This window comes from Melanostigma gelatinosum, assembly GCF_949748355.1.
Source record: "Melanostigma gelatinosum genome assembly, chromosome: 18".
Classification (NCBI taxonomy): Eukaryota; Metazoa; Chordata; class Actinopteri; order Perciformes; family Zoarcidae; genus Melanostigma; species Melanostigma gelatinosum.
Window position 1 is genome coordinate 1746608 of NC_136651.1, and position 21683 is coordinate 1768290.

General features: G+C 45.3%; 2 protein-coding genes across 2 annotated transcripts in view; both read right to left on the reverse strand.

Annotated features, from left to right (window-relative positions):
* Positions 1 to 569: 569 nt before the first annotated feature.
* Positions 570 to 15435, reverse strand: pitpnb (phosphatidylinositol transfer protein, beta). The gene is made up of 12 exons (XM_079289554.1): positions 15411 to 15435; positions 11391 to 11421; positions 9889 to 10034; positions 8717 to 8808; positions 8544 to 8551; positions 7103 to 7177; positions 6605 to 6688; positions 4765 to 4842; positions 4562 to 4666; positions 3614 to 3736; positions 3302 to 3389; positions 570 to 2784 (listed from the first exon to the last, which is right to left on the reverse strand). Exons 1-11 carry the CDS (start codon positions 15428 to 15430, stop codon positions 3342 to 3344), a joined length of 810 nt encoding a protein of 269 aa, XP_079145680.1. The 5' UTR covers positions 15431 to 15435; the 3' UTR covers positions 570 to 2784; positions 3302 to 3341.
* A 1459-nt stretch (positions 15436 to 16894) lies between these two features.
* The window catches only part of ttc28 (tetratricopeptide repeat domain 28), an 82004-nt gene continuing 77215 nt past the window's right edge, over positions 16895 to 21683 (reverse strand). Inside the window, exons 28-34 of the mRNA XM_079289553.1 lie at positions 21597 to 21674; positions 21349 to 21508; positions 21157 to 21233; positions 20557 to 20686; positions 20213 to 20320; positions 19334 to 19976; positions 16895 to 18501 (exon numbers count right to left, since the gene is read on the reverse strand). Of these exons, the coding sequence (XP_079145679.1) occupies positions 17547 to 18501; positions 19334 to 19976; positions 20213 to 20320; positions 20557 to 20686; positions 21157 to 21233; positions 21349 to 21508; positions 21597 to 21674 (2151 nt within the window). The 3' untranslated portion in view covers positions 16895 to 17546. The remainder of the gene's footprint in view (positions 18502 to 19333; positions 19977 to 20212; positions 20321 to 20556; positions 20687 to 21156; positions 21234 to 21348; positions 21509 to 21596; positions 21675 to 21683) is intronic.

Consider the following 21683-nt stretch of genomic DNA (forward strand, 5'->3'; position numbering starts at 1 on the left):
AGTTATTTAAGTACTGTACTTTAGAATATGTACTTTACTGTTACTTTCCACCACTCCTTCCTCCTACATTTAGAAATCCAGACTGCAGTGATGGAATGTAACTTGGAGTACATTTACTCCAAGTACTGTACAATTTGAAGTACTTGTACTTTACTTGAGTATTGGCAGTTTTAAACTATTAAAACAAAATATTAACAGTCGGTTCATTGCAGAACTGTATAAAATAAAGAATGTTTTAGATCAAGGAAATGAATATTAAACAGATTACTGACATTTGCTCATTCATTTATGCATTCATGTGCAATATAAACAACCACTCAGCCCGATTACAGAGAAGCTAGCAGAAGCTTCATCTTCCACCTGTTCAGTCTGAAGATCGTGACGTCTGGTTCTCTGCTGGAAGCAATTGCTCATCTTTTGCCCCTTTTTAGAATAGTCTTAATTTATCCCAAAACAATCACAACGTGGAAAAAAGTTTCAATTTTCACATTAAAATGTAAATTCAGAAAGCGAAGTTCACTGTTGAAGAGAGTAAAAGCAAACAAACAAACCAGGAGACATCACATTGATTCTCTTATTTGATCAAATTTATTAGATATTCTGTTATGTTCCATTGTCTAGACCTTCTGTCACAGCCTGAAGGCCGTGAAGAACAAAAACAAACATGAACTACTTGTTTTACATTCACTACTACTTCCCCTGAATGTTGCCTTCATCAGAACAGAGAAAATAGAACGTTGTGAATCTGTGTTTTTCAAAAATGAAAACAGAAAAGAACAAAAACAGTAGATTTTGCAAGTGTGTGTTCATGATTACAATAAAGAGACAACAGTATTTTGGACTCCATCTGTTCCCTAAGCTCCTAGCTCCCCCCCCCCTTTTTTATTAAATAAAATAAAATAAAATAAAATAAAGGATTTCCCTTCTTCTCTGATGCAGTTCGAGAGCTTCTCCTGATCAAACACAGAGAAAGGAAAATAATAAAATGAAATAAAACGCTGTTGAGCATGCAGATCCAGATCTGGACTTGTATTTTTTAGGACCCCTCTGCTCGCGTGGTGCCGATCTAGCGGCTCCAGGTCATGCTTGTACAGGTGTGAAACGCGTCACGCGTCTCCTGCAGGTCGCACACATCCTGCTCAGGCCGACACGAGCGTCTCCCGGCTGTACATTCACGAGCGCGGACGAGGACGCGAGGACACTTCTTCTTGCTCGGGCAACACGAGAACCTCAAGAAGTTAGCAGTACTGAATGATAAAGACCTGACACCGCTGAGAAGCTGTGAATTATCCATTCAAGTCAGTGTTTGTATGTACAAGATGTCCATTCCTACAATGGACCATTATAAAGTACACTTATAACTCTTTTAAAACCGGTCCAACACACACACACACACCTGATCGATACACAGTCTCACTCGCACTAAGCTACGTCATGATCATAGAACACATCACATATTTCACCGAGAGAGGATCTGCACTCCGCTCCACACAAAGACGCTAACGGAGCTCTGTTGTGAGTGAAGTCCATCCTGCATTAAAAGAAGAAGAAGAGATGTTTTCAGATCAACCTAAAGCAGAAGAGATTGAACTGTTGAACTAGAAACCGTTCAGACTGACCGTCAATATGAAGCGCTTTAAAAAAACAACTAAATGGTGAAAATATAAAACGACACAACTTCAACAAACACCACAGATCTGCCTGGACCCATCAGCCCCGTCAGCTGAGAGAGGAAGCGGTAGTTTAATAAAGATATATATTTATGTTTTAAAAACACGCTACCTTGATTCATGCACCGACTTTATGGTTAAAAAAATGTAAAGAAAGAATCTTTTGTTGGTTTAAAGCCCTGTTGACATGCAGCGACGGAGACCACGAGGAGCCTCGAGAGGGACGGTCCGGTAAGAGCGAAGGCAGCTGATAACAGACAAGCGCACACACACGCACACGCACGCACACACACACACCGGTGTATCGTACACACACACACTCTCTCTCTCTCTCTAATCAACACTAACGATCCACTGGAGCGAAAGCTGCACTGCAGCGACTGTACACATGCAATGACAGTTGAGCGAGGAGTTGCTGTTGTCCACATGCACTTGTGACGGAGGAGGAGGATGATGGGGGAGACGTGTGCACGTGTGGGGGAGGGGCGGGGGGACAATAGTCGATAATTACCCATCATGCATGAGCATTAACTTTGCTTTGAACCATAGCCTCAAAATGGAAAAACAACAACAAAAAGAAATGTAAAATTCCCAACTAACTGCCAGACAGAGGGGACAGTGAGACAAGGAGAGGACGTCTAGCGACAGAATATAGACACTACTGTATAGTCATCAGATACCAATTGTTGTGGGAAGCTAAAATCATTCTAATGAATTTAAAAAGGCTTGACTTTCTGAGTCCCGGTGCACACCTGAATAAAAACAAAGCCCGTCGTAACAATCAACTAACAATTACACATCAGCCCATTTACGCTCTGTGCAAAGAGGGGGCTTTTTTCTTTTCTTTTTTTTTAATATGTATGCAAAACCATGTTGTCTGTAGTGAACAGGAGGCTTGTGATCGGGGTAGAATCTGTACAGTACTGTCAAACCAATCTTTCATCATCAAACCCCCCAATGAATCATGTGAGACGGGAGGAGAAGACGCAGCGTCGGGCCTCCTCCTCATCGTGGTGGACGCGTCTCTGATGACGTCATCGTGACGGGGTTTGGTTGATTTGCCTCATTGCTCATGAGCAGCACTGGTGCCTCGAATCGGACCTGTATTACGCAGCTGGGGGGGGGGGGGGGGGGGGGGGGGAGTTAGGAAGAGACAGAGAGATGTTTAAATCTGTGAGCAATCAGCTGCTGTCTTTGTTCTCGGGCTGCACCGACCATCTTTAGTTTTTACATCTTCAAATATTTTTCAATGAAGCTTTGAAATCCCATTGTGACTTATGTCTATGTATACATATATACATACATACATACATACACATCCATATATACGTTAGTCACATGATCACAAAACACAGAGCAACACAAACGGAGTGCAGACGAGCATCGAGCTGGAAGAGAACGTTAGGACCAGAGTGAGAAAGACAAAAGTGAGTCGATGAACGGAAGTCAGAACGTTGAGAACGAGATGAAAACAAGAGGGTCAGAACGGGAACAACACAAAGCGCTGAAAGAGAAACATGTCAAGCACCAAACACATGAAGTGGAAGCGTGAGTAAGTGAAGACAGCGGAGTTAGGAGAGGGTGGAGAGGGATCCATGCAGCTCCAGCCCTCCTGCGGGGGGGAGACTTACTCAGCCTGCCTCTCGTGTGTTTGACCAACAGCGCCGGCCGCTACACGTCTGTTGCAGAGGTGCCTCGCACATCTCCCTTCTGACGCATCTAGTCACAGGAGTCAGGAGGGAAAGGGTTACATGGAGCATGTCGTTTCCTCTCCGGCTGGCTGGTCCAAACACAACATTCAGCACTCACAACAGAGAGCTCCTTGACTTTTACAACATCTGGAAACATGCAAAGAGATCAACTGTATTGTTCAGATACTTTCTTCAACATCAACCACCACAGCAGGAAGAAGACGGTCCGGTCCAGTGTAGGTCTGTATTTACCTCCTCGAGCTCTTTTTGGGTCTCCTCCTCCATCCGCCTGATGTCCTCCATGCTCAAACCCACCCATCGGTCAATCCAGCAGAACAGCTGGCGGTGGAAGTTGGTGAAAATACGCCTTTCTTGCTGTGGAGGGAATGAGAAGTGAATAATTATGCTTCTGCACAAACAACAACAAGACGTGTTTCCTGCTTTCAGTCCATGTTGGAATGAGCTGAACTACGCTTTAGTACATTTTACTTTTACTCCCTTTAACGTTAAGGGAAGCCATGTCGCCCTCTGGTGGCCAGAACAGAAACAACACTTCATGGCCACAGAAAATCAGAGTAATTCATAAACACTCATTTGTAACGGTTGTTTCTACGCATCAACACTCATGAGGTGCTTTGCGTGACGGTTTGTGGTTGAATGTGGGCGTGTCGAGGGCGGGAGGTGGGATTTATAAAGAGGAAATTCCACACAGGCAGGCAAGGTTTGAGAAATGATAATATTTCTCGGCGTGTGTGCATTTCCACAAACATTTAGTGTTTTATAAATGAGAGAAGTTACGCTGCAAGAGAATCAGTGTTTGTAGACCTGGAAGCCCTTCAGCCTGTGAACAAACTGAGTTCATGGCATCTTATTTCACACTTCCTCTCAGCTTCTGTGAAACACAACTCATTGCTGGCCCTCACTCACCATCTCCTGTCTTGTTTACCTAAATCATCATCTCGTCGTAATGACTGGAGGTCAAACAGCTGTTCGTGGTGGCAGCAACATCTAGTGTCCAAACTAAGAAGTGCAAAGTACACACTGTTCACTTCATCTGAAATACGCTCAAGCCATGTTCTCCTGTATTTTTAAGCCGGTCAGCAGGCTAGTTTGGTGCAGATGAGTCATTATAAACAACACAAATACTGCGTTATAAGTATGAACACCAGTGATCTGACATGAAGAGTGATGAGGCTTTACCGTGTGGATGAAGTTCTCCACTTTGGTCTGCAGGCCCCACCACCTGAACTTGACTGTGACCAGTTTGTACGCACACATGTAGGGACAGTCTGTCTTCAGCTCGTTCTGTGGAGGACGGGAGGCGAGAGCATTAATCATGTGACAGAGGACACGGCGTCCAGCAGCTGGTGCAGCTCTGCTTTCACGCTTCTACGTCGGGTTACCTTCCAGTCGGGGCCCAGAGGTCCTCGGTCCTTCTTGGCGGAGTGGAACAGAGCCGGGTCTTCTTCTGGCTTGTAGTCCTGAAACAACATTAAACACAGAACTTTAAGATCCGGCAAGAAACAGACTGTAGCTGAGTCAGCTGTTTAGCTGCTGCTGCTTTCAATGACTCTGCACTGAGCTTCTAGTCACACTGGGTCAAGAGCGGACGTCTGGTGGACATCTTTGTTTGTTCTCGTTTGTTAAAGCCAGGCGACAACCTCCGGCTCTAAAGAGTGAAGTCAAAGCTTCACGTGTTAAAGCTGCATTCTCTCTAGTGTCCACCAGGGGGCGACTCCTCTGGTTGTATAGAAGTCTATAGAAAATGACTCTACTTCTCTCTTGATTTATTCCCTCAGTAAACATTGTAAACATGAGTTTATGTCTCAATCTCTAGTTTCAAGTCTTCTTCAACACAGCATGATGTTCATTTAGTACATTATGGTCCATTTAGAGTCACACAGAGAAAATCCTCCTACTTCTTAACATTACTATACATTTAGAAACATTGAATTATCTGAAAAACAATCCTCACAAAGCAGGAAACAGGGCTGTCTGTGTTCAGGAATAATGAAGAATCAGCGACCACAAGATTGTATTTAACCCCAAACCCCCCGAGCTCAAGGCTCACTGTGCTGTTTAATCCATCAGGCCTGTTGGGACCGAGCGTGGAGCACCGGGAGCAGATGGACCTTCAGATTAAGCCTCGGCCTCAACACTGATCCACTTGAGTCATTACTGGACGCTCTGGGAGGAAACACCCACCTGGATGAAAACGGCTTAAAGCCTCCTTTAAGATGTTAAACCACAGGTTTAGGTATTACTGAGTGACAGCTGGAAGTGTCATTCATCATGTTTTTAAGAAGACGGCCATGTTGAAACGTTGCTTCATCATTAAATATATAAGTTACCAAATGAACATCATGCTGTATTGAAGAAGACTTGAAACCATAAACTCATGTTTACTGAGGGAATAAATCAAGAGAGAAGTCATTTTCTCATAGACTTCTATACAACCAGAGGAGTCGCCCCCTGGTGGCCACTAGAGAGAATGCAGCTTTAACACTTGAAGCTTTGACTTCACTCTTTAGAACCGGAGGTTCCGTTTCCACAATACTGTACAACTCTAAGTCGAACAGAGACAGATAATAATGTCACATAAAAAGATGAATGAATAGATAATGCGCCCTGGAGCTGATACACAGACAGCGAGTAATGAAGCAGCTGCTGGGACACGAGGACTGCAACGCATTGGAGACATTCACTGGTCCAATCCTTCAATGGCAGGGTGAAGGCCAGACTATTGCATTCACGGGCAATGTTAGAATCATCCATTGACCTAAAGCTCCACACAGAGTGGGAATCGAACCCGGGTCCCTCTTGGTGCGAGGCAACAGTGCTAACTACCACACCACCGTGCAGCCCGCTACACGGGGATGCACAACGCAGTGTCAAACGATACAAAAACACAAGTGCAGTGTATTTTCTGGGAGGACTGTGAGCTCCGGAGGTAGCAGACACATGTGAGTAAAACCGTGAGAGGTTTTGACCAACAGGTCTGTCTGTCTGTCTTTCTTTCTGTCTTTCTTTCTTTCTCTGTCTTTCTTTCATAAGCTCATCTAAAAGGTATTGAACAACCACCAGTCCTCATCTTCACATGAAGTTGCCGGGCAGAGTTTAAAGTATTTCAGTGTTCAGTGAGGCTCTATGGCTGATGGGTAATGAACCTGTGTGACCAAACTCCTCCTCAGGGTGGAGACATCCTGCATGTCTGATCACATGTGAGTTTAAAGACAAACTCACCCCGTGGGTGACTTCATCTCGGTTGGCGATGTCGATGGGAGACACCTCCACGGTCCTCCATGTCTGCTCGTCCAGGTCGTGGACCTGACACGGAGGAGAAGGACAAGCAGGTAAAGGACACTTTGTTTGTCCCAGGAGGACGTATTCAAATCTGTGCTGAGTGGAAACCAAATGAGATTCAAATATTAAAAACTGGCGTTTTGGAACTTTTTCTCCTTATTTCACACTTTGGTGAAGATTTCTATGAAGTCAGGGAGATTCATTTATATCTTTATAGCTTCAAAGTTATAACAGAGAGCCTGCATTATAAACTAGGAGTGCACCGTTTATCAGGCAGGGATTATCTAATGAAAGATGCTCTCGTGTTGCATTGTGGGAAACGTAGGACCCAGTATGTCTAAGAGTCAGGATATCTCCGCTTCTGCTGCTTCAAATGTGACTGTTCTTCTCTCTCTCTCTCTTTAAATTCTTTTCTCAAACGTCTCCAACCACACTTACATTCTCTATTGTTCCCATGTCGGGTTTGTGCCACGTCTCGATCATTATCATAAAGTCGTCCTTCATGTACTCGTTCTGAAGAAGCAGGAGAGAGAACACACACATATCATCACGCTGGAGAGAAGAATGGCACGCGGCGCTACCGTCACACTGAACGACGTCAGCAGCAGCTCAGTCATACCATGAATGGAGGATTCTGACAGATGTACTTCGGCTAAATCCAATCAACCAATCAAGACGTTGATACTGAAAGGACACAAGCGACGCCGCTCGGCTCAGCGCTATTCTTAACCCCAGCGCCGGTCGTTAGCTCGCAGGAGATGAGCAGCGAGGTACAGGCTGTGAAGACGCTCCGCAGACATCACTCATGGGCGACAGTCTGCTGCGCGCTGCACATACAGGCTGCACATACAGGATGCACATACAGGCTGCACGCTGCACATACAGGCTGCACGCTGCACATACAGGCTGCACGCTGCACATACATGATGCACGCTGCACATACATGATGCACGCTGCACATACATGATGCACGCTGCACATACATGATGCACGCTGCACATACATGATGCACGCTGCACATACATGATGCACGCTGCACATACATGATGCACGCTGCACATACATGATGCACGCTGCACATACATGATGCACGCTGCACATACATGATGCACGCTGCACATACAGGCTGCACGCTGCACATACAGGATGCACGCTGCACATACAGGCTGCACATACAGGCTGCACGCTGCACATACAGGATGCACATACAGGCTGCACGCTGCACATACAGGATGCACATACAGGCTGCACATACAGGCTGCACGCTGCACATACAGGATACACTCAACCAGCATGTAGAATAAGGCCGGAACGGTTTGGACTGAGAACAGAACGTCTGGACCTTTAACGCACACTCTTTTTCCAATAGTGCAGATCTACGCTGTATGATAGCAGTCCATTTTAAGACAACTTTTAAAAATTCACTGTAATTCCATTAAAATAGATTTTGTTTTCTTCTGTTGATCGGGGATTTTTGCTGGCAGGGGACGAATTTAAATCTGTAAAGCTTTGACCTGCACTGCTGAGCAAAGAGCAAGCTGTGTTGCTGAACAGAGAGGACCTCCTCTGTGGGAGTTACACCGCTCCGGAAAACAGTCAAACATGTCCCTTGAAGAAATTGTGTGTTGATCGTTGTGCCGTTAGCAAACCGTGGAGAGCTTTTATTCCCTGAATGAAATGATGAACAAACCTCCAGGGTTTTAAACGACCCGTTACAGGGATGACAGACAGAAGCTCAGACTGACTGATGGTGTTTGTGGTTCGCTCGACAGCTGAGCCGTCGCTACGTCACCGAGCTCCAACAACCAAACACTCCAGAGACATGCAGATGAATCTCACTGGGACCGAAGTGAGAAATAAAAGACTTCAGACTACTCACCGTCACAACTGCAGAGGACGGAGAGGGGAGAGGAAAAGAGAAGAGAACATGAGCATCACGATACAAACAGGTGGACAAACTGTTTCAGCTCCATATGGGAACATGTACGACACTCAGACATGGTGCACTAAAGCTACGGCGAGCGTCTCTGCAGTGAAACAACATGAACTTACTGGTGCGACAGTACGGGTAGGCGTTCCAAGCCTTTTCGTGAAACACTAGCGCTCCCTCTGGTGCGATCATCTTCACATAACCTGGGACTTTACTGCAGAGGGAGAAGAAGGAAGTCAGACAATAGAGTCCACGGTCCTCAAATAAAACACCCAGAGACCCGGTTACACATGTACAAATCCAGCATACATTGTATGATTCTGCGTGTAATGAATTATCCTTTTTGTTTTCCTGCAGCATCAAAGAACCAGTCACACAATGTAAAATAAGAGGAATGTTTCAGTTCTCCTTGTGCGTCTACGTGGAACTGCTGTATGCAGCTGGGATATTAAACCCCATTTAGAGTCAAACAGACCATGAAGCAGGGGATGCTTTAGGGCGGGGCTACACAGTGATTGACAGGTCTCTACCAGAGACGTATACGGCGTCTCTACGTCGCTCCTCCTCAGTCCACATATGGTCACTTCCTGTTCACTGGCTGCAAAATAAACCAACACGGCGACGGCCGTAATCCAAGACGACAGTGAATTCCCGAACTCGATGCTTCAAAACATCAGTCCACAAACCACTGGCTGACATCCCGATGACTCCGTCCAGTTCTTCTGGACGGAGCCTGTGAGCGGTTTCACATGCACCAACACGAGGGAAGCCTCGTGCTATCCCAGGGATGAAAGCGTGACTCTACTTTGCAGGAAGCGCCCTTTCTTGTGGAGCACACAATGCAGGAGTACATACGACGAGGTGAAGCCGGTTCAGTAAAACGGCTGCTCACCGTGACATGCAGAGTATCAACAACCCAACATCTCCCCTCAGACTGCTGCCAAAACGTTCCTACCGTCTGCCTTAACAGCTGGCAACAAGCGCTGTCTGTTTCCTTCCATCCAAACAAACACGTCCAGACGGAGGCTAAAGATCCAGCTCATGTTTCCGTTGCTCCAGGTTTTATGTGTCCTACCTCCTTAGGTTACTCAGCCAAAAGGTGATAGCAACGCCATAAAAGTCTGCTTTGTGAAGCTGCTATTTATAAATAATTTACATTTCTCAGTCTGGTTGATGTCTGTCACAAAGACGCTGCCTCAGTCCTGTTCTCTCCATCACTGCTGCATGCATGTTGCTCTAAAGCTTGGCCTTCACTGTGCATAGAGGACCTTGCGGCTCCACTCCAGGGACTTGCCTCTTTAGGTGGTAGATTTTATGTGTGTACTGTCCCTTCTCCCCATCCTTCTCGTACGGCTCGTTCTTCAGCACCTCGATGCCCTCTCCTCCTCCCGTCTCGTTCTTGCTGGCCTCAGCCACAGAGAACAGCTGCCCTACTTGATACTGGGATGAAAGGGAAGAGAGAAAAGAGAAGACACAGACTGAATGAAACAGCGTTAAACTGCAGGAACGAGTCCTGTGAAAGACTGGGCAGGTTCCTGAAGTTAAGGCAGGTGCCTCAAGGGTGCAGTACCACAGACAGCCACTAGATGCTACGCAGGAAATCCCAGACTGTGTTCAAGTGTACTGAAAAAGACCAGACTTCTTCTTTCATACAGCAGACATATGGGTACATGAGGATCTTAATGAGGTGTGGTTCAAGCTGGTCCTTTAAATTCTGGTGTTTTTGCTGCTTAATCATCGCTCGTCTTTCAGCAGATTTCCACACTTTTGTTCCAGCTGAAGTCACTATAAACACAGCATCATAATCAGCCACATGCTTCTCTTTGCTGCACAGAGAGTGTATATGTTATTAGGACAATGTCCGACCGTCTGTTTTGGGGTAATAGACTGTCGGACAAATGGGCTTTCTTTTGGACCAATTGGACATTGTTTCTGAATATTGTGCGACAAACACCCCAACCACCAACTAAAGCACCATATCTGTCCTGAGAGCCGATATGTACAAATAACATTCAATGTTGGTCACAGAACGGGGCTAGCTACAACCGCTAACGTTCGTGTTAGCGTAAAATTTGGAGTCCGATTAGCTTTTGTGTTGTGTCGTTAACGTTAGCCCGTCAGGCGCGCTGTCTGACGGGGTCTCGATGTGTGGACACGGACACGATTTAAACCGTATTGCTGAACCACATTTTCACATCACACTGGTGACAAAACATCCTTTTGTTGTTTCCCCTTCAGTCTAAAGGAAAGGACTTGAATGAATCATCTTCATTTTAAGATGGAATATTAACCGCTGTTGTTTAGGACGTTACTGCTGACACCATTATTGTTATGTAGTTTACTCATTCTACAGAAAACCCAGAGAAACTAAACGCTTTAACTGCCAGTCACGATGACTTTCCCTTTGCAGAGAAGGCAGTGAAAAAGGGCCAATGTTTGAAGTCACTGGATGTCAGACTGGGGTCTGGGCTCCCTTGGTCTGATTCAGAGAGGAGATAAAAAGAAGCGATTCCTATTAAGAGAAAGATGACAAGAGAGTTTTAAAGGCTGAGCTCACAGTCCAGTCCAGCTCCCTCTGCAAACACCACCACCAGCCTGTCACACCAGCGCTCTCTAACAAAGGCTATTCTGTCTCGGCTCGTGACCCTGACCAAGGCCTGAGTGGACCAGCAGTTCAGGAGAAAAATACACAACACAAAGATCATGCTTTAGCTGTGATACACAATATATTTTGTGGAAGAAACACTCAGAATAGCTTGTGATGTCAAAGAGGGTATGGAGGCAACGATTACTCACCTCTTCCACAGAGACTGGCAACACTACACGGCTGAGAGAGGGAAACAAGGGAGCGGTGGGGCAGGAAGTGGAGAGAGAAACAAACAAAGTTCAACACATTAGTGTGGAAACAGAGAGGTGGAATACTGGAGACGGTGTTCAAATGTTAAGGATGTGTAACAGACAACCAATGAGTCGAATGAAACTGTGGTAATATTAAGATAAAGTGACAAATGCTTGAGCATTAAATGAATCTTTGGGTGGCTGAATGGCACCGAGTGACCTCGTGAAGATGCCAAAGCATGAAGCATGTGAGGATAAACTTCACTCTGACCATCTTTGGGGAAAGAATGAAGCGACTCTGCTGCTAAAAGAGGAGAATCTCCCAGTCCGAACGTCTAAACTCTGCTTTAGTCCCCAAAAGTATGTCATGTGGAAACAGCATATGGTTGTAGCTACACGCCCGTTATTAAACAAGAAGAATTCCTCTTAATAGGAGGAGGGTTTCCTAAAACCATGACATAATCTGCATTAACTGTGAAAAAAGAGTGAGTAAGGATTCATGCTGCAACAATCCAGTGCTTTGAAAAATTCAATGTAAATATATATATATATATATTCCCGTTTAATCTCAGGCCAAAATGACATATTGGTTTTACTTAATTTTGGGTGATGCCTTCTCCTTTGAATCAATGACATCCATATCTCATAGAAACAGATGAGGCTCAAACAGCAGCATAACCAGGGATGCATTATAAACAGCAAAATGACATTAACTGCTCTCAGCGTCCTTATTATCAGTGTTTTGTGTGTTTGTATATCATTGTAAACTGAAAGCATCCTGGTTTACACTGATTGTCAGACGTCATATTAGGTTCAGGATATTGTCAGCATTTATGACATTTTATGGACTAAACACTGAATTACATGGCCGAGAAAATCATCTGCAGACAATCGATGTTGTAACTACCAGTAGTGGTTAGTTTTATTAACAAACATCTGTAACATCTGTATCTCTCAGCTCTCACATTCACCACATTTTCACCCACAACGTGGACTTATTGATGTGCCACACAGAGAACTTCACAACACACACACACAACCTCATTGTGACAAGTTACATCTTCAAAGACGCATCCACGCTGAGGTTTTGGTGTTCATGGAACCGTGAACAATGAAGCTCAACTGGAAGAACGAGGCCGGCGGTGGCTTTAGTAACAGAGATAAAATAACCAATGTTGCAAAAGCATCCATGAGACTGTGAAGAACATGAACACACCTGTTTATATCACTGAATTCACCACGAGACGAGGAACCAATGTGAAACCACCAGTGGAGCACTCGCTGCCATCTTTTTCCTGTAGCTGTCTTTAGAGGCATCGTCTCATTTTACCGGCTTAAAAGCGGAAGAATTATTCAGTGTTTTGCTTCTACGCGAGATCAAAAGACAGCCAATAATAATGTGACGGTCTGCTTGATTATTTGCTGTTGAGAAATTTATTGTGATGTGCCAGGAAAAACATGCATATCACTGAGGCCAGTGACAGAACATGTCTGTGGAATTGCATCCATAATATCCACACTGACTGGCACTGACAGAGCTGGATACAAAGGGCAGAACTATTCGACAAAAGGTCGAGCGGTCACAGGTCAAGTGGTGGTGTAGTCCAGGAAACCTGAAGTTATGTAAGACCCAGTCTAAATCCTCTGTGTGCCTCTGTAGACATGGCAGACACCTGCAGCACAGGTAGAGCAGGGAGTCGGCCTTCATACAGGTCTCAGTATTCAACTGCTTGATTTCTCTCAACCATCAACAGAAGATTAATCAGCAAGTATTTTGATCAGCAAGCAAGCAAACATTTTGACGCCAGAAGTGACAGTAGTGTGAACATCTTTACGTTCTGGATTAGTGACGGACTGATGGACGTTTATGAAATAATGTCTGCGCTGCAGCAGCCTTCTAACTTTGGCTTCTGTGGAACAAAGTTAGCCACTAAACATTGTTTATCTTTTATTTATGTAAGTTTACAACTTCTTAGAAACAAGCAGATGCTGCTTGTTAAAGTGCACTGAAACTATTCATTGATAAGTGATCAAGTTTGATTTGGTGCTGAAATTAACTGATTTGCAGATGTGCACCCTCAAACACTGAATAAGACAAAAAAATGGCCGTTAAGTTGAATCAATATCTGTTAGTAAACAATAACAAACTTCTCCAAATTTGTATTTCTACTGTAGTGTTCTCATGTATGGGGGGAAACTGTGGGAGAGATCCTGGAGTTCCCCCAGACATTAGAACACCATCAATCCCACTGAGGCATCACTAATAACACCACAGAGCTCTCTGTCAGACGCCTTCGATTGTTCACTTCTATATCGGTGCTCTGAGAAAACTAATTGGCAGCACTAGTGTTGAATGTGCTTTTCTCTTCGTGAGCTCAAGACACAGGCCTCCACATTCTGTTAGCTTTACTTCTTATATTGTGAGCAAGATAGTTAGTAGATACACTCGATTAGAGAGCAGATTCTGAGCAACGTATTCTACATCTAATCTTAAATTAACCTTTTTTAAACTGACCACTCGGGCCAAGATCATCTTCAATGTATTTATTATTTCATGTAGTTGATCTGGTTTTACGTCTTTAACGTATAGTCTTATGACTCTCTTGTTAAATTGTTAAAGGACTTTGTTACTGTGTTAATTAAAGTGCTATACATCATTGTTATTACTACTACTACATGGCTTTGGATGGATATCTCCGCTGCAGAAACACACCATGCAAAGTTACAGCTAGCTACAGATACATATTCTTCCAGACACGAAGGTCCTTTAAAGCACAATTAATGGATCTTTCCGACTGTGGTTTAATTTAGCTGTACCGCTGAACACAACACAGAGGAGTGGGTTAACCAGGGCTAGCTTAACACCTCAAGGCTACAACAGGTACCATTATCTGGAGCTCATAAACAGGTAAGCCACATAGTACAAGCTAGTTAGCTTTGCTGAGAAAACATTGCGGACTATCCTCTCCATCACCTACTGCAGGGACAGACTCGTCCAGATACAGAAGAACATTCCACTGCAATAAGACTTTAGAATAAATCACCTCTGGCCAAATCAATAACATCTTTGCACTACTGTTTAGTTTGTCCATTTAATATGATTCTATTTCATTGTATATATTGTGCTTTTGATATTTTTTACTCTGTTATTTTATTTACCTGTACCAAAAATTTCCCCTTGCAGGATTAATATCTACCTACAGGTAAGTATCTACCTATCTATTAGCCGCCCTGTTATAAAAGCTACTGTACAAAGTAACAGCAAAGTAGTTCCATGTAACCTCAAGCTAGCTTGAAGGGTACAACTGCTAACGTGATATAACCCAACAATGAAGGCTCATTTCTGCAAAATTCTTCGACAAAGTTATGTTTTATTCACCTACTCGGCGGTTAACATGTGTCCGATGTGTGCATTTACAAAATCAAACACCGTTGTCAGGAAAAATTGTCATGCTAACGGCTAGCCGGCTGCTAAAGCTAACCTAGCCACAGCTAGCTAGCATTCGTTGTAAATCCGAACCTTAATCTGTCGCTCACGCGACCGAAAGCTTAACATCACGGCACCTTTTGCAGATGTAGCACGATGCTAACTGGATAAGCTAAGCTAATATCGGGTGTTTTTATTCACCCATTAAAGTAGTTTTATGTCACTCATTTTCATTAAGAAGCTAATTACCCCCTCAGATGCTAACGTTAGCTCGCACCCAAGATGCTAACGCTAGCTCGGACTCAATGTGCTAACGTGTTAGCTCGCACTTAGCACCGCCTAAAAAAGACCGGTGTAGGTCCCGTTATCCACGTCCTGATCCACCCTGCTCAAAGCGGGTTCTTTACAGACAACATACTGGTAAAACCAAGCGACTGACACCACTAAACGACACACACGTCTTTACTCCTCGATAATAAGCACTCGGGTGGATGAAAACGCGACCGTTGAAATGCACTAAAAGACGTTTTTTAAAAACACTTCAGACTCACTATTCCTTGATGAGCACCATCTTCGTCACCCCGGGCTGCGCATGCGCACTGGTGACAGACACCAGATAGAATTATAAACAAGTTCGGTCCGCCCTCCAGGAAAAATAGGATTGGCTGAAACATCCTTTTAAACAATAATGATTTACTGACATTGATATAATTTAATATTTAATTAATTATTAGAGAAAGACAGAATGCAAGAAAGAAAGAATAAGAGCCACAATAAATACATTTACATAAATGTGAATGCAAACTGAAGTTTTCACAGTGGTGGAAAGTAACTAAGTACATTCACTCAAGTACTGCAATTTTGAGGTACTTGTACTGAAATATTTCCATTTCATGCTACTTTACACTTCGACTACTTTTTTTCAGGTTACTTTCTTTTACATTTATTTGACATCATGAGTCACTTTGTGGACTAGATTCAGATTATTAATGTAAAAATATAAATAAATGCATTTATTATTATTGATTATTATTGAAGTTTCTAGTAATCAAAATGAGCTCCACCTTTACCAGCTGCAACATTAAAGTGAACACATTAATGCATTGATAATTATGACCTATATATATATATATTATATATTATTCTGAAATAGGATAATCTGCATAATAGAGCACTTTTACTTTTGGTTCATTAAGTTTATTTTGATGCTAATACTCGTACTCAAGTAGGATTTTCAATGCAAGACTTTTACTTGTAACAGAGTATTTATACACTGTAGTATTGCTACTTTTACTTAAGTAAAATATCTGAGTTCTTACTACTTACTTTTACTCTTTACTTTGATTGTAATCCTCTCTCTTCAAGAGATATGATTCATTTAATTACATTGTTATGCAAATTACATTTGAATATGTTTGAATTCTTTCATGACAAAGATTAAAGCAGCAACTGGTAAAAAAGGTTACGAGTGTCTAAAACACATGTCATTTATCTGTAGCATCTTATCGCTTCATATTTAGAATAAATAATATTTCATTGCGTCAAAGTCAGCTCCACTCCCTCATCAGTCGAACTCCCTTCACCGTTCACTCACCTGCGTCTGATCACTAATCGAGCCACTATAGACTCCTGCCTCTCAGACACTCATGGCCAGATCGTTTGATGTTGAATGGCAGACTTTCCAGCTCTTTATGCCGGACTGATTTCCTGTTGTCGACCCTTCCTGCCTCTGATCTACGCGTCCCGCCTGACTGCCGGTAAACTCACCAGCCTTCTGTTCCTGACTCGGGTTCCTTCTGCTGCTCTGCAGAGATTTTGCTGTCACACTCTGTACCTGTTGAGTTTACAGTAAAAGCCAACAGTTCCTGGAATCCTGTGTGCTGCAATTGGGTCCATGCACAACCCGGCACACATTGTCAATCATAGCTCTTGTTATTAGAATTTAGGTAAATATTACTACTTCTAAGATCGAATCAAAGATTTTCTGTTTCGTGTTTATCGTGAGTGGAAAGAGAATTGATTATGAAAACAAAACAAGGAAAGGAACATTTTTATTAGTCCACGTCTTCAGATATTTCTAAATAGGAGTCTGGCACCGATGCAAAATTGTACATTATAAAGTCAGTCTGACGGTCAACAGCAAGAGGCACCATGCTGACAATCACACGTGACAATCAAATCTCCATAAAAAATATCAAAATGTTTTCCTCTCGTCTTTTAATTGTCTTTGTATAAAATGTGTAATAAGGACTGGAAAACACGGCTTACTTTACAAAATAAACGACGACAATCGTGACGTTGAACAATAATTACTACACGATAAATCAAATTCAGGTCGACTCACACAAACGCATAGCGAGCAGCCAGGTGGACAGGAAACGTTCTCAGTCAGCAGACTGTGAGGACACATCATGGAGACTCGAAGACTCGAAGACTCGTGCTCTCGAGTCACGAAAACAAAGATTAAAGCCTCAACAAGTCTCTCTGGTCCTTCCAGCTCTCTCCAGAATGAAGGCACAGTCATCACATTCAAAACATCCCTTCACCAAAACAAAGTAGCGATGTGTGAACTCAGTCCGTACGAAACGGTACTTTTCTTTTTTAAATCAACAGGTATTGTTGTGGTATTTAGCTGACAAATGGACAGCCTCTGTCAAAGTACAAACACAGAGAAAGACACAGAAGACTCAACATTTGGAGGAAGGAAAGAAATGTCCAGGCGAGAGGAACTTGTATCCGTTCCCAGAGGGGAGCTTGACGCCTCCTTTAGCTGGAGGAGGTCTGGCCTCCAGTGTTTGGGGACCTCTGTGGCTCTCCGATCCGTCTGCGTTTTTGCTGACAGACTCGTGTCTTGGTGAGAGATTAAGCAAACCCAAAACGTCCTTCTGCACCGTGCTCATCTTTTTATTACTGCCACCTCGGAGTAAGCTGGCGTTGCAGGGCAGCTCGTGTTTCTGGCCCGCGGTGTTGGCCCAGAAGGTCTTTAAGTCATGCACGGCCTGGACTTTACTGTCCCGCTTGGACCGGGTGAGTTCGGGGGTGTTTGCGGGGCTGGAGGAGGAGGCGGAGACGGATCCCGCGGAGGAGTAGGAGAGGGCCGGCGACGGGGCGCTGTCGGCCGGAGAGTGTGAGGGCGAGATGTGGGTGGCGTACGGCGAGGTGGGGTACCTCAGTCTCAGCTGCACGTGCACATCTGGGGACACGGCGGGGAGAGACAAAGAGGGAGAGGAGGGAGCCGGGCTGCTGATCCTCTGCAGAGACGAGGAGCGCGACGGAGGCTTCGGTCGAGTCGGGGGAGGCGTTGATGTGGAGAGCTTCGGGCCGGCTCTGCTGGGCGGCCGGCTGAACGCGCTGCTCTCCGAGGGCCGAAAGCCTCGCGCTCCTCCGGCGGGAGTCAAAGTCGGGGTGGGAGGAGTCGACGGCGGCGTCCCCCTGACGCTGTTGGCCCTCTGCAGGCTCTCCACGGCTTGCATGTGGCTCTGGGTCTCCTCCAGGATCTTCTGGGCCAGTTCCTGCGGGTCCAGCTGTCCCACGGGCCCCGTCCTCTCCTCCTGGGACTTCACCGTGCTGTCCGTCTCCGTGCTGGACTGGTCCGACTCCGAGCTGCTCGCCTTCCCTTTCCCCGTGCTCTGAGGAGCAGCGCTGCAAATACAACAAGAACAAGAGCTGCACATTAGCTTCTAATGCTGTGACACAGCTGTCACAACTCTTTCATTCTCACTTGATATGTAAAATATCAGAGAGATAATAAGAGACAGATACATGAGGAGGTATCTCAGGGGTCCACAAGAAGAGTTAGTTATTTCCTGTAACTTCACTGGCAGCTTCAGGAAAATATGATTTTTATGGTTCTTATCGATAAAAAAGACTTAATAAGATACAGATATTAAACTAGGAGCTCTTTTCTCTTTTAATATACGCGTGATACTGTAATAATACACTTGTTTTAACGTACTTTTATTTGTTTGTTGACTGTATTTTATTGTAAATTTCATATTTTCTGTTTTACTGTTTCTGAACAAGAGCTGCAAAAGAGCTTAAAACACGATCACATATCTGCCACAACAGTTTCATCATCACTCGATGAAGTGTGTAAAATATCAGAGATACACAGCTGTGATGGATGAGGAGTTCAGGGGTCACGGTTATTTTCTGCCTTTAAAAATTGGTATTTTGGTGCCAACGATAAACAACCTGCTGTCAGCCTGCTTCATTTTATTCTATATTTTATATATATTGTATTTGACCCTGTATTTGAACTTCTGCACTATTTTATGTCTTAGATTCTCATTTCTACTTGTGATTCTTCTTTGCATTCATATTTAATAAGCGTTGCAGGAGCGATGGGGAGGTTTTCATGGCGACGCCTCCTCTGTAATGGTTGTGCAGATTAAAGTAAAGAACTTGAAGTGCTGCATGTACAAGAGGAAACGTCAGAGAGTCTCTTTCCTTCTCATAATAACAACAGACTTACATGTCTTTGGGTTTGGGGCCGGTGTGGACTTTCAGCGGCGGCGGCGGAGCTTTGATCGGAGAGGTCGGCGTGCTGATGCTTCCCTTGGAGGAGATCATAACCGGGTACCCGTGACCCCCGGCCGACCCTCTCCCGGCTCCGCCTCTGCCGTGTCGGTGGCCCGCAGGCAGAGGCAGCGTGTCACACTCCCTCCTCCCTCGCCCGAGCGGCTCGCTGCTTACAATGGAGAACCCCTCGTACTCCTCTTCCTCTCCCCCTCCTCCTCCTCCGTGATTGGTCAGCCGACCTCTCGACAGGCCGCTCGAGTGGCGGTGCGAGGCGTAGAGGCCCGTTGCCCCGCCGCGAGGCCTCTCCGGCTCCTGCTGGTGCTGGTGGGAGCGCTGGCTGATGATGTTGCTGCCGGCGGGCTCGGGTCGCGACAGGAAGCTGAGGGAGGAGGCGAGCGAGCTGAGGCTGTAGACGGAGATGGCGTCGCAGGAGAGGTTGTCCGGGCAGACGGGGGGCAAGAAGGAGGAGGGCTGAGGCGGGTAGCACCCGAAGGAGAGGGGTAAGGAGTGAGGCTGGGAGGCGGACTGGGAGGAGGACAGAGACTCCAGGGACGAGGAGCTGTCCATGCTCAGCCGCTTGGGAAGCTCTGTGGAGTCTGAGAGGAGGGTTAGAGGTGAATAGGGTCAAAACATGAACCCATAGATCTCACCATGAAACTTCTCCAGCTGATTACTGAGATTAAGACAATTGTTTTTTGTATTACAAGTTTTCTGAAATCGTACGTTTAAATATGCAAATGAGGCATTATCCAATGGTAGCTTTTGGTGAATTTAGGAGAACGTCTGGGAGATTAAGTATTAAAAAACAGGAACATAAAGTTATTATTCTCACCAAAGAGCGCCAGAAGAGACTGGAGGGCGAAGTGCATGATGCGCCTGCTGGCCTGCTTCCCGGTCTTCAGCAGGACCTCCTCCTGACCCACCTCACAGAGATCGAAGCCTGAGAGAGACGGGATGTACAAAGTACTGCACCTTCCATTTCATGCTGAGTCACACCTCTAACGCTACTGTTCAGATGGAAATATAAAGACATAAATAGAATAGATATATATATTCTCATCCCAAGCAGCAATATGCTTCCATTCATAACACTCATCATAAAGGTATTGTTACCTACTCACCAAGTTTCCCTTTCAAAATAAGAGTGAAACTCGGTTTAATCTGTGGAGGACTCACCGAGCGCCGCCAGGAACTCGTGGCAGCCCGGAAGCCTCCAGAGCTGCACGCTGATGGACACTTGAATGGGAGCCAGAGAAAAGTCCTGGTCTTTGTCGCCCGACTGCAACTGGACCAACACCTGGTGAAGCTTCGGAGGGGAACGCACACATCATCGCTGTTATTATGAGATGCTTCAGTGAGTTTGTCTCTTCCTTTGGTTGTAGCGCCCACATCTTTAAAAATAACAATGAAACCCTCTGACCGGTGCCACACTGTGTCTGAAACACTTACCGTTCCCACCATGCTCCTAACCGCCTTCGTGAGGAGGCGTATGAGAGAAGAGGAAACACAACTTTAGCGGTTCATTCCAGCGTAAACTGGGTTTGAGTCACTGCACACTGAGGCCGTGCACGGGTGATGGAGGACGTCTCACGTCAGATGCACGGTGAGACGGGCAGCAAGTTCCTCACAGTAACTTTACATCACCACTCAGGACTTTACGTGTCATGGAGTGTTCTACGCTGTTGTATTGGTACTTGTACTTAAGTACAGCATCAGAGTACTTCTTCCACCACTGGTATGAATGAGTAACTGTGCCACTAGAACACAACACGGTACCTTATGAATCAGCGGTTCTCCGGCCTCGGACACTGTGACCAGTTTACAGAGAGCCTGCAGAGCCGGAGGAGTGAGACCTGAGGAGACCAGCAGAAGTTTCACGTCTTCTTCATCACGTGTTTTTGCATGTTTAGAACTATTTTTGGAGGCGCATGCTTCATGAAGTCTGGATCGTGGAGGGACTCGTCTCACCGAGCAGAGACTGCAGAGTGGTGCTGCACTGCTGCAGCCGATCCCCGGGGTCTGAGGTGGGGAAGAAGACCGCCGCGGGGAGACCAGCGCCGCTGCCGGAGAAGTCCAACCGGAAACCCACCGCGGACAGGAGCGCCTGCCACCCGGGGACGCCGCCAACCTTCAGAGGGCAGAGGACATTAGTGGGGGGGGGATACAGAGGCTGACGTCCAATAAAGACGAAGGGACGGAGGGAGCGACGAGCAGACCTTGTTCTCGACGCTCTGCTGGGACGTGTACATCGGGTTACACGGGCTGCTCTGGATGCGCTGCAGAGACTTCTCAACCTGCAGAGA